We start from the raw sequence: 15,845 nt of genomic DNA, 5'->3' as shown, positions 1-15,845 counted from the left end.
GCGGTTAATATATTATCAATTGAAGTTGACGAATGGCTTGTAATTCTAGTCGGTCTATCTATTATTGATACGGTACCCATTTCAAATAAATTGTTATAAAATATTTTTATGTTTTGGTTTTCGCTATACCCAAAACAATCCAATTTGAAGTCACCCAAAATATAACTTTTTTTTTTCTCTTGACTAGTTTTTTTTATTAGATAGTATTTCACAAATTTACCAAGATTTTCTGTTCTTCCAGTTGGAGGCCTATAGCAACAGCTCATTAAAATGTTTTTAGAACTTTTGTTTATTAGTTCAATTGTTAAGATCACTCGATCCGTATCAAAAACACTCTTATCACTTCTAACTTTGTAGAAAATATTTTCTTTCAAATAATAAAGTTCTCCTCCTCCGCGCCTATTATTCTTTCGTTATGAAAAAATTATTATAAAACCTGGGAGAAGGAGATTAGAATTTGATTCAAAATCTATTTTAGAACACCAAGTTTCGGTTACGCAAATCACATTAAAACAATTGTTGGTTTTGTATATTAAATTTAAAAATTTTCAAAATTCTTTTGTAAACTTCTAATATTCACGTGAATGACATTAAAATAATCACTTTTATTATCCACTCCTATAAAGTTACTAACTTCATTTGGTTGAAAATAAGAGCACACTAATTCTGAATCGGATTCTTCATCCGATTTAAAATTAATAATTTGAAAAAATTTAAAAACATTTTCAAAATTATTATTATTTTTCAAAATTATTATTATTATTATTATTATTATTTATAATTCATTTTTTATTATTTACTTTTTTTATTCTGTTATAAATAACCGTGAATATACTTTATTTTAAGATGGCTTAGTGATTATTTTATTGTACACAACTTTAGCAAATTTACCTAATGCTCGTAGACCTTTTGCTTGTCAAAAAAGTTGTTTGCGAATACTAGTTGTCCGCTCGCTGAAATCTTCGTTTATATACATGTTTTCCTTCCACAATTTTTTTGTTGTTGTATTTTTCGAGAATGTTTTCACGATCTTTAAAATTGAGAAACTTGACAACAATAGCTTCTTTTCTACGCTTACCTTCTTCGTGTTCTTCCAGCACGATGCGCTCTTTCAATTTGTATACCTTCTTTAATATCCAGTTTTTCTCTCAGTAGATTCTTAGTCAATTTGCTTTTCTTTTTTATTAATTTTAGAAAAGCTTGAGTTAAATGCTATACAAAGCTACATCATAGCTATATAACCTATGCAAATATTCCCTGGGGAAGTACAGGTAAAAGTAAGTTGCAACGTCTTTACAGCAATCAGAAATATGCAATGCAAGTTATATATTCTTTAAATCGTTTTTAAACACAAAACCTTTATTCAAAGATATGAATGTATTAAACGTTTATCAACTTAACTTGTATAATACTTTATGTTTTACGTTTTGTTGCATGAACAACCCGTTAAAGGGTGATGCGGAAGTTATCGGACAAATCCTAATTTCATTATTTGAGCATAATAATTAGTTTTTGTGGTTTTATGCCTAGACATAAACGTTCTATAAAATATAAACTTTATTATTTGAAACACAATTATTTAAAACGAGGTTAAATGCAGCTGAACGAGAATCTTTTCGAAAGCGACTAAAAATGTTTTTTGTAAATAAACCTAATATATAAAAAAAAAACAACCGTAAATCATTTTGAAAAGGAAGGATTTGCTCGAAGTACAATATATGATAACCTAAAAAGACTTGAAACTGTTCAATCGTTCTCTGATAGAAAGCACCCTGGTCATCCGACATCCTGGACTAGAGAAAAGAAAGCCGAATTAACGAGACTTGTCAATAATCGAAAAGGGGTCAGTCAGAGAAAAATAGGTATTAAATTCGGTGTAAATCAATCGACAATTGGTCGTCAGTTAAAAAAATGAATATTAACTATAGATAACGTGAAAAGACTCCAAAATACACTATAGAACAACAAATAAAGGCAAAGAAAAGAAGCAGGAAACTAGTTAACCAACTCTATAACACAAAATCGCTTCTAGTCATCGATAACGAAAAATTTTGTTTTGCAGGGGACAACATCCCTAGAAATTCTGGATACTACACAAGCAACAAAAAGACATGCCCAGAAAGTGTTCGTTTTATAGGAAAAGAAAAATTTCCAAAAAAAATATTAATGTGGATAGCCATATCCGACCGTGGTATGTCCGAGCCATTGTTTCGCACTTCCAAGGCTGTAGCGATCAATTCATCAATCTATATCAATGAATGTTTAGAAAAACGACTTCTTCCATTTATTCACAAGTATCATGGAGACTTTAACTATTTATTTTGGCCAGATTTAGCAAGTTCTCATTATTCTAAAGATTCTCTAAATTGGATGGACCAATATGTCTATTACGTTGATAAAGAATCCAACCCCCCAAATGTGTCTCAAGCACGACCAATTGAAAATTTTTGGGGACATTTGGCACAGAAGGTTTACGAGGGAGATTGGCAAGCTTCAACAGAGCAAGTTTTGATTGATCGCATTAAACTAAAACTACAAGAAATTGATTTAAACTTATTACAGTCGCATATGAAAGGCGTCAGAGCAAAATTGAGATCAATTGCAGATGGTGGTGTTTTTTCATATAAAAAAAAATATATTTTTATTAAAAGATAAATGCTTTATTTAAAAAAAATATAATAGTAGTTTGTTTTTTTATTTATAAATAAATTATTGACGTTTTTATTTTGTCCGATAACTTCCGCATCACCCGTTATTAAATGTTTTTAAATATCAATTTACCTTTAAAGTAAAGAATAAATATAGTTTGCGAAATAATAACTATTTAAAAGAACCCTTTTAAATAGTTCTATGGAGAAACAAAGTTTAATCAGTTTTGTATAGATTATCGAGCAACTTATTTCTTGAATAAAATTATCCAGCCTAATTTAGATTCGTCTATCTCTTTTTCTGTTTTTAAAAACATGTTTAAGAATATTGTTTTTTCAACGGATAAAATATTGAAATATTTTCAATATATTATTTTAACCATTTCTTATTTCAAATGTTTTTGATTATTATTTTTTATAAACTACCTGTAGTATTTTATATTATATTTATATTGTAATTTTTATATGGTTCTGGCAACAATATCGATACGATCTTCTTTCAGATTTCAAGTTTATATGTTTATATGACACGACAAAAAAAAAAAAAAAATGCACTTAGTAACTTTTCAAATTTATTTATGCCTTTATTGTTTAATATGTGTTGTTATTCTTTTTATTTTTTGATCCTTAAATTATTTTTTTGTGTTCTAAAGTTTAATTTAAAAAAAAAAAAAATTTCATGATTTTCAATAAATAAAAATTACTTATGTTTAAGTTAATAGCGCTTTTTGTTATTTTTTTATAATAGATGTTTTATTTATTACTTTACCAATTTTAAATCAAACTTTGTATTTACGGAATTTATCAAGAGGCTTGGTGATAAGACATATTAGTCTTCTTCTCGCCCCTGCTACATATATATCTTGTTAGTAACATACGGATTGTATATATTTACTCGGCAAAAAAAACAAAAAAACAAAGAAAAAAAAAACATAAGGGTCAAGGTGCATATAGGTAAGATCAAGGAAGATTGGAATCATCGGTGCCACACTGGTGTGGCATCGATGATTCCAATCTAGTGTTTTTTATTTTCATAAGTTAAAATCTATTTGAGAATTTTTGGCAAAAAAAAAAAGGTTATAAGTTATAATAAAGTATAAAATTTGCTACCATGCACCGTTGGTTTGCTATCACATAACGTTCGCTTAAAGCTCAGAATGAAAACATTTATTCAGTAAACTATTTTGATACATTTTTGAAATCATGAATGCATTGTCATCCCTATCGATTGATCAAATTAAATATTTATCTTGTCGAGGTCAACATTGCTATGAAAACAAATATTTATGTAGCGTTCGCATTTTATAGAATTCATGTTGCAAATTAATACTGATTCATTATTTTTAATTGATTAGTTGCGTGTTTGCGTGAGAATGAGTCAATAATAAAAGTAAAGCTGAAAAGTTCAAACACAACCTAATCTTATTAATAATTAATACTGATTCATTATTTTTAATTATTTAGTTGTATTGTGCGTGTGTGAGGGTGTGTAAATAAAAAAGAGAAAGTTGAATTAAAAGTCCAAACATATAATAATATAAATAATTGATTGTTTGGTCTGTACAAAAAGAGGGAACTTAATATCCCCTTCGTACACCATGTGTACAAACGTACACACTTCATTTTGTTCATTTTTCACTATAAAACTTAAACAAAACAATAATTGAAACAAGATGTGTACATTTGTGCAAACCAGTCCTATTTTATATTTTAATAAAATTAATATTTTAATAAAAATTTACATACCCCTTAAGGAGGACTACTACAATATTTTCAACAACAAAAAATTTTTTTTAAACATATTCAATGTGCCCGTGTACGTAGGGGATAAATTCACTGATAATCAAGACAAAGAATTGTAAATAAATTAGAGCTTCATTATACTTTTGATTAAATTTGAAAAATAATACTGATAACTAAAGCTTGATAACTAGAGTGAGTTTTTAACAATCTAGGACTAAAAACAAAATTTACACTTCAATAGTTGGTCATTTGCACCATCAATGATATTTGTATCATCTATTAATAATTTTGCAATAATAAAATCAAGTACATTTATGCTATTTTAGTAATACATATAATATAAACTTGCTTTCTATAAAAAACCATGATGAAAGCAGAAAAATAGCTTCAAATGATAATGAACCTGATTTCGTAGTGGGGACATTTTAACTTTATTTAAGTGTAATGCCAATTTCAATTTGAGCATTTTTTTTCAGCTTTAATAAAAATGCAATTAAAAAAAAAAACTATAAACACGTCTTCAGGACGTCTTTTTTACAATACATACTAAAAAATTTAAAAATACCTCCTCTATTCGTATAAAATTCTTTATAGTAAACTGTTAATTTGTTCAAAACTATTGTTTTTTTTTTGTTGAATTTAATTCTTTATGCACTTCAATAAACCAAATAAAAAAAATCATTTACAAATTACAAAACACTTTTTACTCCCTAGTAGTGAGAAGCCTGGTCGAAACGTTAAACTCTCCCCCCCCCCCCCCACACACACTATAAGGTTTTGCACTATGGGCTAGGTTTAGGGTTAGTGACTACAACATATATACATGTATCACTAGGAGCTATTATATAAACTTATACATAACTAGAGACCTATAAAACGTATGCATATATTGCTAAGGAAACACAATATGTATGCATATATTACTAGATACATACAATATGCATGCATATATAATGGATTTTTTCATTTTTTCAAATAATAATAAATGTAATTGTTAATTGAATAGTGAATGGATAATGATGATGAATTATTTTAAATTTTATCAATAAGATGATTGATTAAATATGTTTGAATTATACATTCATTCACAAATTTTATTAAGTCTTCTTTTCCTCCAAATACTTTTTCCATTATTTTTAAAATAACTGAAAAAGCTATTTAGTAAAGAATGAAGCAAATCTATTTAATAGTGCAGGTACTTTTATAATTTAATAGTGCAGGTATTTTTATAATTTAATAGTGCAGGTATTTTTATAATTTATCTTTAATTCTATTTGTTTACTTTTTTATTTTTGTTTTATTTTTAATCTATTTAACATCAAATCAAAAAATTAAAAGCATCATAAAAACTTAAAAGTAAAAGTATAGTAGCTTACTCGTTGTTAAATGGAAAATATTATTGTTTGGAAAAGTAGACAAAAAAATATTTTCAATCGATAACTCGTAATAATAAACTTAAAAAAATGAAGTCTGTTCTATGGGCTGAGTTTTTGGAAAAAAGTTCATCAGACTATTGCTGTCAAAACATTAAATAAAAATGGAACTTTTCAAATAAATATCTCTTTAAATGATAATATAAAAATATCATCATTGCTGATGACGTCTATATACTTTTTATATCTTATTATATTTTGTTATCACATAATGTGATAACAAAACATGTGAAACCACCAGTGGCAGATTAAGACTTTTCGGGACCCGGAGCTTTTTATTAGTAAGAGGCCCCGTTCCACTAACAACAACAAAAATGAGTAAAACAAAGATTTTCTTGAAAGCGCTATCACTGATATTTATTTATATACAACTTTTATATTTATTTTATTGAATTAAGTTGAGTGATTTTTTTCTGCTTTTCTTCCCCGCAAACTCTGCAATCACATCGCTGAAATCCAAAATTTCTAATAATTTTGACTCAATAGTTAATCTTGCTATATTACTTAAACGACTATGGACCATTGTTGATCGGTGCATGTTCTTAACTCTTTTAAGAGTAGAGAATGATCTCTCAGCCTCGCAATTTGTTATGGGAATAGTTAGAAACAACTGATATGCTATATAAACATTTGGAAATACATCAATAATATCGGTTTCAACAATCCAATTTAAAACATGCAGAGGAATCAATGTGTTTTCAGTCTCAGATTTATCTTTTTTATGCGAAAAAAAACCCGGAGGCTGCAACTTTAATAATGTTACAAATTGTTATATTTCAAGTATGAAACTATCTTCTAAATCATTTGAGTACACTTCTACAATTTTTTTTTGCGCTAACTTGCAATTCCATGGTACTAATAATTAACAGCTTCGATAGAAATCCAAATAACTTATTTACGTTGTTGTAACCATCACTTCTTATAGTTAATTGTGTCACAAGTTTGTCAATAATGACAAAAAATGTATTCACTCGAAACTTGTCGGATACGCTTAAAGAATCAACTTGGTTTTCTCTGTTGCTCAATTTTTTAATTACCTTTCTTTTGTTCTTATCAGAACAGTCTTTTTCAATAAACGAGCTAAGTTTTTTTGATTCATTCTCAAATCTCGTAAAGTTGTTTCGTAAGTTTTTTACAAAGTCAATTAGTGAAAGTAACATACTGCTTGCTGTATGCAAATAATTTGCTAACTGCATTAAACCTCTTAAGTATGTGATGCCAAAGTACAGCCATGAATGCAAACTCTAGCTTAGTGATCTTATTTAATAAACACAAAGCTTCATGACGAGTATCAGATTTTTCTTCTGTATCTTCAGCTATATGACATAGCGCTGCATAAATCCCATCAAAATTTTCTACCAAACTTTTTGAAGCATCTGACCTACATGACCATCGTGTATCTGATAGGCGCTTGAGTGTAGCACGATTTCCTTTCAATAAATCCCATCTATGTGTTGAAGCTACAAAAAATGAATACAAACTCTGGAGAACGCCAAAATAGTTGATAGAATTGATGCACTCACTGACACTGCACCGCCCTACTAAATTAAGAATGTCCAGCGCAGGGGATATAAAAAGCTAATTCACTCCGCTCTTTTAAACGTGCCTGTAATCCAGAATATCTTTCCAGTAGATCTAAAATGTCAGTAATCAAAGATTTACCGTCGTGGCTTTTAATTTGTAGAAAACAAAAAAATCGTTCATACACGTGGCCATTTAGATAATAACGAAATATCACAGAAAGTTGATCCACGTGAGAAATATCAGGAGTCGAATCTACAATAATTCCCCAGTATTTTGCTTTTTTTATTTCGGTAATAATGTGCGTTAAAACCTTTTGAGACATAATATCAATTAGCTCTTCACAAATAGTTTTAGACAAATAATTTACATTACCTTTGCCTTTATTTGCAAAAGTGTCAATGTGTTGCTTTAAAACTGGATCAAATTTAGTCAACAGTTCTAACATGCCTAAGTAATTTCCGTTATTTGACGATCCTATAACTTCATTATGGCCTCGAAATGCTAAACATCTTCCGGCTAAAAAACGAATAACCGCAACTATTCTATTTAAGATTGCAGACCAATAATTAAATTCCCTTTTAATCTGGCTTACCATATATTCATCGACATGAGTATTTTGTTTTATGAATTCTATCCACTTAATCATACATTGAATATGTTCCTTGCTTTTTTCGTGGCCGAAAATAGTGTGTTTAGCTTTTTTCCAATTGTAAAAGCCACTTTTGACAAATACGTTGTCGTAATCGGTTGAAAACAACTTGCAAACATAACAAAATACACATGGATTCAGAAAGTATTAACCATTTTCGGTCACACTTTTCGCCATTATTCATCACTTTTTGAAAATATTTAACCGAATAATATCTGTACTGGTTTTTGAACATCCGCTTCGAAGATTCAAAATTAGAGTCTTTATTTTGAAAAAAAGCATACCCCTTGTTTAAATACTTCATACGTTCATTTTCCTTTAATTGTAATGGCCATAAAGCAGGGTCTTCGCGTAGAATGGTATCTAGGAAAAAAAATCATGATAAATAAGTCTAATAAAAAAATAATAAGTGACAATTTATAGATTAAAAATATTACCTGCCTAAAAAGTAAACTGTTTGTTTAGCAGATGTTAGAGGTGTCATTAAAGATAGTAAAAATTGGAGTACCTGAGTCAATCTCATTGTTATGCATTGTAGATTCAACACTTTCAACTTCTTGAATTTCATTTGAAGGACCTTGGCAGGCTACCTCATTTTCCATGTTATTGTTTTCATCTTTTCTTTCATTGTTTTTATTATTATCTACAGTTTGTGGAAATTGCATAATAGTTTGGTTTGATGAAAAAAAATTTGTCATTTTTAGAAGTTTAGCTTCCATTTCCTCTCTCTCTTTCTTCAATCTTATTTTACAAGCTCCACTTTCATATTTTCTTAGCATTTTAATTATAACTGTATAACCTGAAAAGTGTTAAACTGTTCTTTTTTTCTCTTTCACGAATTTAGCGCTTCAGCTATTAAATGCATTCACACAAGAACTCTTTTGTGCGGAAGTACAAAAGAATTGTAGAATTGCAATCGTTAATGCATTTTCAATAACAATATAATTATTCAAGTCATTAATAATTTTCCGAAGGGAATTGTTTTTGTAGTAATTAGTACAAATGTTACATTCAATTATTGCTATAAGGCGCTGCTACCAATCTAGTAATTTTTTTTTGTAGAAGTAGTTGCGCTCCATCGTTGCCAAAGACCGGAAAAATATATAATGCAGTATTTTTGTTGACAGTTATTTTATTTTTGTGCTTTTATTTTCAAACAATTTAGTATTTAACTTTGGCTCTTTTAAGTTAATAAAAGATTTAATTTTCAGAGTTAATAAAGAATTATTTACTTTGAATTAGGGCCCCTAAAATTGTGGGGCCCGGGGCTATAGCCCCCTAGCCCCCCTTGATCCGCCACTGGAAACCACTTTAAAATATACTACACAAATTATTTCCGATTATTAGCCATGGATTATGAATATGGGTTTACTAATGTCAAGTGCATACCCAGAGGAAAATGAGCTAGCTTTGTAGTGGTTCTTTTCTCGCATTATTGTTTTGCATTGTCTTTTATATCTTAAAAAATATAGTTTTTAGTATTAGGTTTAATGTATTTATGATAATAATTGAACATATTGCAATTTTATTACTTCATGTCGCTATCTAGATACCGCGGTTTTGTAGCTATCGGAATTATTACTACGATATATCGTTAGCTATAACCTAACTGAAAATCTGTAGGTAGCTAATGGCTACATTACCCACCGCGTATTTTCTTCAAGAATGTACTGTTGATGTGCATTAAATTCATGGAGGCAACCTCTTTTTTCCGATGAAGTAGAAGTTATATAAGTTTTATTTTAATTCAAGTATTAAAAAACTTGTAATTATAATTTAAGAGCGTCTTAAAAACAATAAATGTAACATTTTAGGTTGTCGCTTTATTGTGTATAGCAAGTATCAATGGCAGTGGGAGTAGTGGGGGAAGTGGAAGCGGAACAAGTGGAAGTGGAACAAGTGGAAGCGGAACAAGTGGAAGCGGAACAAGTGGAAGTGGAACAAGTGGAAGCGGAACAAGTGGAAGTGGAACAAGCGGAAGCGGAACAAGTGGAAGCGGAACAAGCGGAAGCGGAACTAGCGGAAGTGGAAGCAATGTAAATAGTACCAGCGGAGTTAGTGGCAATGGGACCAGTGTAAATGGAAGCGGAACTGTGCAGCAAAACAGTTAGTTTTTTTCAATTAATTTTAATAAAGTTTACATTTCTACAATAATTCTTAGCAATATAGAAATACCCCAGCAAGTTATGACTTCTTAGGGGCTGTTCATATGGATAAAAATCATCCCGACTAACCGAGATAAAAAAACTAACGAGATCTTGTGTCTCCTTTAAAGCTCATACAATTTTATCATTTTTTATGATATGATCTATGTGATATATCTCTCTATGATCCGGATCCCGGTTAGGCGGGGTAAAATTTTTTCATTAAATGTAAGCTAAAAACCATTCTGGACAGGCAGGACTGCTTGTTACAAAATTTGTTACAAAAACCCTGACTGCTTTGTTACAAAATTTGAATTGAATTTGCTAGATTTTTTAATTCAAGTTGTTTGACTATGTATATTTATAAAGCTTTTATATAAACATACAGTAAATTCCTGTTAGCTCGAACCATCCAGGGACCAAGAAAAACGGTTCGAATTAAGCGAAGCAAAGTAACTGTTATTGCTTTCAAGGGAATAGAAAGAAATATATTGCTTTCAAGGGAATAGAAAATAGCTCGAGATTAATAATAGTTCGAATTACCCAGTGTCCGATGTACTGGGAATTAACTGTATTTATATAACTTTAACTTTAACATTTGTCTTGAAGTTTTTTAAGGCAAAATTTTTTTTTCGTTTGTTAGTTACAAATTATTTAAGGTATTTATTTCGTAAAACACTCTTTTACTAAAAAGAGTGTTTTACGAAATAAATACCTTAAATAATTTATAATTATAATTTATAAATAAATACCTTTTACTAAAGTATCCGAGAACCTCGGTTAGGCAGGATGTTTTCTCTTCATATGATCAGCCCCTGAAAAAGGTCTTTTATGCGTCATAAGTTTGCATAAAAACAAAAAGATAATTATAAAAATATTTCAAAAATGCCTTTTTAAATATATTTTCCAGCTTTTTTTTGTTAAGTTACATTTAATAGGTAAGCATCTACTTCCTACTTTTAAAAACATCTAAGAAAATCTTTATTTGCAGGTTCGTGTATAATAGCTACTCGCGGAGGAAATTCAAACGGTTCGTGTTGTTACTTTCCTTTTGTCTATCAGCAAAAGATTTACAACAACTGTACAGCAAATCAAAGTAACTCGTTTTGGTGTGCAACGACATCTAGTTTTGATAAAGATGGCATGTGGGGTTATTGTTACGGTTAGTGATTATCACTTTTATTAAAAACAATAAACTTATTCTTGAACTTATTTTTGAATATTTTAAAAATATTCCTCTATTTTTAGCTAAATTAGCTTTAGAATAGTTTTCTTTTAGGAGAACTTATATCATATATCAAAACTGGGGCAGGGGCGGATCTAGACTATCTAGTAAGGAGTGGCAATTTTTGAATTATTTTGATTTAGTGCATCTGGAACATTTAGAAAATAATGAGAGTAGGGGGAGTTGGTCCAAATAAAAACGGGGAAGAGTTTTTGAGTTAACTTTTTTTAAATATTGGTCTTAATTTATGTAACTATAAAATTAGGTCATATATTAACATCCCATCAGTCGGATTATTTTTTTGCACCACAAAAACTTATTACATTTTCTTTCTACATTTAAACAGCCTCCCTTAAAGTTAAATATAATGACTCCGACTTCGAATCCACAGCTCTGATAATTATGTCAGCTCTGACTTTGCGTTTGACAAGTTTGCAAAGATTTTAAATAGGACTTATATCCGGAGTATTTTGGGGACAATTAGTAGTAGGGTACCCATACTGGCAAGAAATGTTCTTTGTAGCATAACACTGAGCGCTATCTTGCATAAAAAGTACACTTTATTCATTACGTAACCACACTCTTGTAGTTTTGGAATAGGTGTAGTCTGTAATACAGTCTTGTAATAATCTTGTTTTGTTGTTTCTTGAAAGAAAAAATTCAACCGGTGACCCTGCATGGTATGCATGATCAAACCATTATGGATGCTGAATGCTTTACAGTCTTCACTAAGCATTCCGGTTGGTGTTGCTTTCCTTGTCTGCTATACGCGACTGAATGTTTTACCAAATTTTTCTTTAATTTACAGAATTTTTAAGGATTCAAAGCTGAATACAACCTAAACTAAGAAACCGATATTTAGCATTATATATTCCGATATATGTAATATATATTCCGATACATGCAATATATATTCAGATATATGTAATATATAACTTGTAATAATAAAATTTATGTATAATAATGTTTTGAAATACAAGTAAAATCAATTGGGGTAAAATATCAATCAATGCAATCTTTTGTAACTCAAAACACAGCCGGGTGCAACCTGTTTTTCGTTTTTTGTGCTTTCAATTTGACTCCCAATTTGATTTTATAATTTATCCTTCTGACTGTAGCCTTAGTGACGTTGGCAACTACGACGATACTTCTATGGGTGTGGAATGTTTCTTGCAGTAGAAAAGCTCTTTTACCCAACTTACAATGGGAAATATCACTCACTTTATCTAAACCTAAACAAACAACATTAGTTTTGATTCTGATTTATCGTTGTAATTATCATAACTCATTCATTAATTTAATTTACTTAGTTCAACCATTTATTACTTTATCATATAACTATATGATTAGAAAAATAAAAAACACTAAAAATTACTAAAAATTTCCTCTTAAAGTTGTAAAGTTGTAAAGACAGCCTACAACAATGTAGGTCTCTAAAAATGACATATAACTTGAGTTAAGACAGGTTTCATTTTATAATAATATTATTACTAATATGTATCTTTATGAAGTTTAATAAAGATTATTTCAAGCTATAAAAGTTTCATAATTAAATATATTTATTTCACTATTGGAGAATTTAGTAAATACTAGGTAAATTATTTATTGAATCTTTTTAAAAGTGCAGTTGTATTCTAAAATCATCTTTTTACATATAAACTATAATATAAATAAATATAAATTTTTCAACTGAACGACAAACAGTTGATAAAGATACTACAGAATGTCTTGATTTCGGCTAGGAAAAATTTCAAGTCTTTTAAGTTTGATAGTTTGGTTACAATACATTTGTGACTTTTGTTCCAGAGGCTTAATTTTTAAAAAGCAGAAAGCAGTAAATGAAACTAGGGTTAATGGAAAATGGAATTTACTGTAATTTGTACTTTATAGTACCAGTAGATGTTAAGTAACCAAAACTTGAAAAGAATGTTTTTATTTTTAGTTTTAGGTGCCATTAGAAGACATAACGGTCTTGTCACAGAGCACCGCGGAAGAGAAATAAACTAGGAAGATCATGCCTCTATCCTTACCGATTACGTAAAATATGCCCAGAACCTGCTTTGAACCCTGGATCTTTTGCTTGTGAAGCAAGCGCTCAACCACTACGTCACGACTGCTCAATAAAAAAAAAAAAAATAAGGACATGCATTAACAACGTATTGCCTATTGCACAAAAGAGTAGCTACTACCGTATAATTCTATCATTATTTAAAAATGTATGCAGTACCTCTTAGTATATATATATATATATATATATATATATATATATATATATATATATATATATATATATATATATATATATATATATATATATATATATATATATATATATATATATATATATGTATGAAAAGTTCTTGTTGGCTAACATTTGCCGACTGCTAACTACAGATCCAATTTCGCCGACTCCAGTATCATCATTTGCCAACTTATTTTTAAATATAATTTTCCTAGAGGGGTTCGACACCCCTACGCCCCCTTCTCGAAGGCCCTTTAATAATACTTATACATTAAAAATTGAAAATGGCGTACCAAACTTTGTTGCTACAGCTACAACATACGGTTTTGACTAGATAAGTATAACACTAATTGATTCACACATTCGTCGGTTCCATTTTACTAAGTTATAAGTGACTAAAAAATAAAAACTGGGCATATTTTGCGTCATCGGTAAAGAAGGAGGCGTTAACTTCCCAGGTAAATGCACTTCCGCTGTGCTCTGAGACAAGACCATTAGGTCTTCTTGAAGCACCTAAAACAAAAAAAATAAGACAAAATCTCGATTTGTTTGCATATTACCAAAAATTTATTAAAATTAGTATTTCAATTTTGTCCGCAGTTGGTATTTACCTTACTCCCATGGTAATTTATCTAACCATTCGAATGATCTACTATTTGATCGCTAACTCGATAACGATCGATAACAATCGATAACGATTGATAACGATCCATAACTATCAATAAAGATCGATAACAATCTATTACGATCTATAACAATCGATAACTATCAATAACTATCGATAACGATCGATAAAGATCAATAAAGTTCGATAACGAACAATAACGATCGATAACGATCGATAACAAAGTGTATGTACTTTTCTGCACACCTTTAAAATCGTGTTGCTGTTGCCACAAGCAACACGACGCTTTATGTTCCTCGAGGAAACGCGTTTTGGAAGGAACGATCGAAAAAGTTAGAAAATCGTGTTTACAGGAGTAATCTTAGCTTTACACTCATAACGCACTATACTTCAATAAATGCAAAATCACTCACGAGGTTCTTAAATTTTCACGGAGATCAACTAACAGACAATCTGCTCCAACCAAGAACTAGGGAAAGTATTTGTAAAGTAGCATGTTCGATCCAGCAAATACGATCCCATAGTAACTGATCTAATATAACCAGAACCACAGCATGTTCACATCAAACTTCATCAAACAAGAATCTACAATGACATTGTAGATTCATAAAACTTTCATGAACATTATATAAAACTTTCATGAACATAAAACTTTTGTCAATGTTCATGAAAGTTTTAGCATTATTACCAGATAGTAAAAATCTTTGTTTAAATACTAAAAATGCTTGCGATAATATTATTCACAGGTTTACCTCGCAACTTAATAAACATCCAATTACATATACATAAAGTTTGTTTGATCCAGAACTGAGCTCTGAAACGTCGAAAGTGCATTTTAGCCTTCTTCCTATACGATCTCAACAAAACAATCTTAAGTATATGTTTTTTGAGGAGTTCAGAATGAATAATTTTTATTCATAACTTAACATGACTTTATATCTTTCTTAAGAAATGTCATAATCGTTTATGTTGTTAATTGTAATTTAAATTTTTTATTTTAATAATCTAAGTGACATGATAAATTAAACCTTAGTAGTTAAGAATTGTTTTTATTTCGGCAACACTGTTTCTTTAACACCTCTCTCACTTGCCTGTTAAATTCTTACTTTTCAATTTAAGAGTCATTTTATTGTTACATCATTTATTATCATGAAAATTAAAAAGTATTCTTCAGTCATTATATTTTTTAGTGATTCTCGGTAGAAAGTTTTTCTAAAAACATCAATTTGAATCTGTTACTCTTCTGTATTTATGTTAAGAAATAATTTGTTTTTTAGACATAAAGTTTGTGCTTAAAGAATGGAATAAAGAAATAAATTTGATTCTAATGAATATTTTTCTAGAAAATGACAATAATAAGAATTACTGAAACATAAAACTAACTGAAAAAAAATTAATATTCATTAATTCTTTATTTTTACCATTGATTTCAGAAATAAAATTCAAAGTTAAAAATGTTTTAAATCAACTAATAATTTGAACTTATAATTTACTAAAGAAGAACCATTTAAAAAATTTGTGCATTCAAAGTTCATTTTAAATATAAACTTTTAATTTTTTTAAATTTAATAAGCACTTTTATTTAGGTAAATTCAAAATTTCTTCATGCATT

General features: G+C 29.2%; 2 protein-coding genes across 3 annotated transcripts in view; both read left to right on the top strand.

Moving 5' to 3' along the window:
• The first annotated feature begins 2,166 nt into the window (after positions 1–2,166).
• On the top strand, positions 2,167–2,655 carry LOC136082208 (uncharacterized). Its single transcript, XM_065800726.1, has one exon. The coding sequence runs from the start codon at positions 2,167–2,169 to the stop codon at positions 2,653–2,655; it is 489 nt and encodes a 162-aa protein (XP_065656798.1).
• A 2,823-nt stretch (positions 2,656–5,478) lies between these two features.
• The window catches only part of LOC101238762 (uncharacterized), a 161,455-nt gene continuing 151,088 nt past the window's right edge, over positions 5,479–15,845 (top strand). The window contains exons 1-3 of one of the 2 annotated variants that reach the window (XM_065800743.1): positions 5,479–5,586; positions 9,812–10,103; positions 11,133–11,303. In XM_065800743.1, the coding sequence (XP_065656815.1) occupies positions 5,560–5,586; positions 9,812–10,103; positions 11,133–11,303 (490 nt within the window). In that variant the 5' untranslated portion in view covers positions 5,479–5,559. The remainder of the gene's footprint in view (positions 5,587–9,811; positions 10,104–11,132; positions 11,304–15,845) is intronic. The other variant, XM_065800744.1, reaches the window with a different exon arrangement.

The sequence above is a fragment of the Hydra vulgaris genome, chromosome 07 (assembly GCF_038396675.1).
Source record: "Hydra vulgaris chromosome 07, alternate assembly HydraT2T_AEP".
Lineage (NCBI taxonomy): Eukaryota > Metazoa > Cnidaria > Hydrozoa > Anthoathecata > Hydridae > Hydra > Hydra vulgaris.
This window is presented reverse-complemented; position numbering and strand designations above follow the sequence as displayed.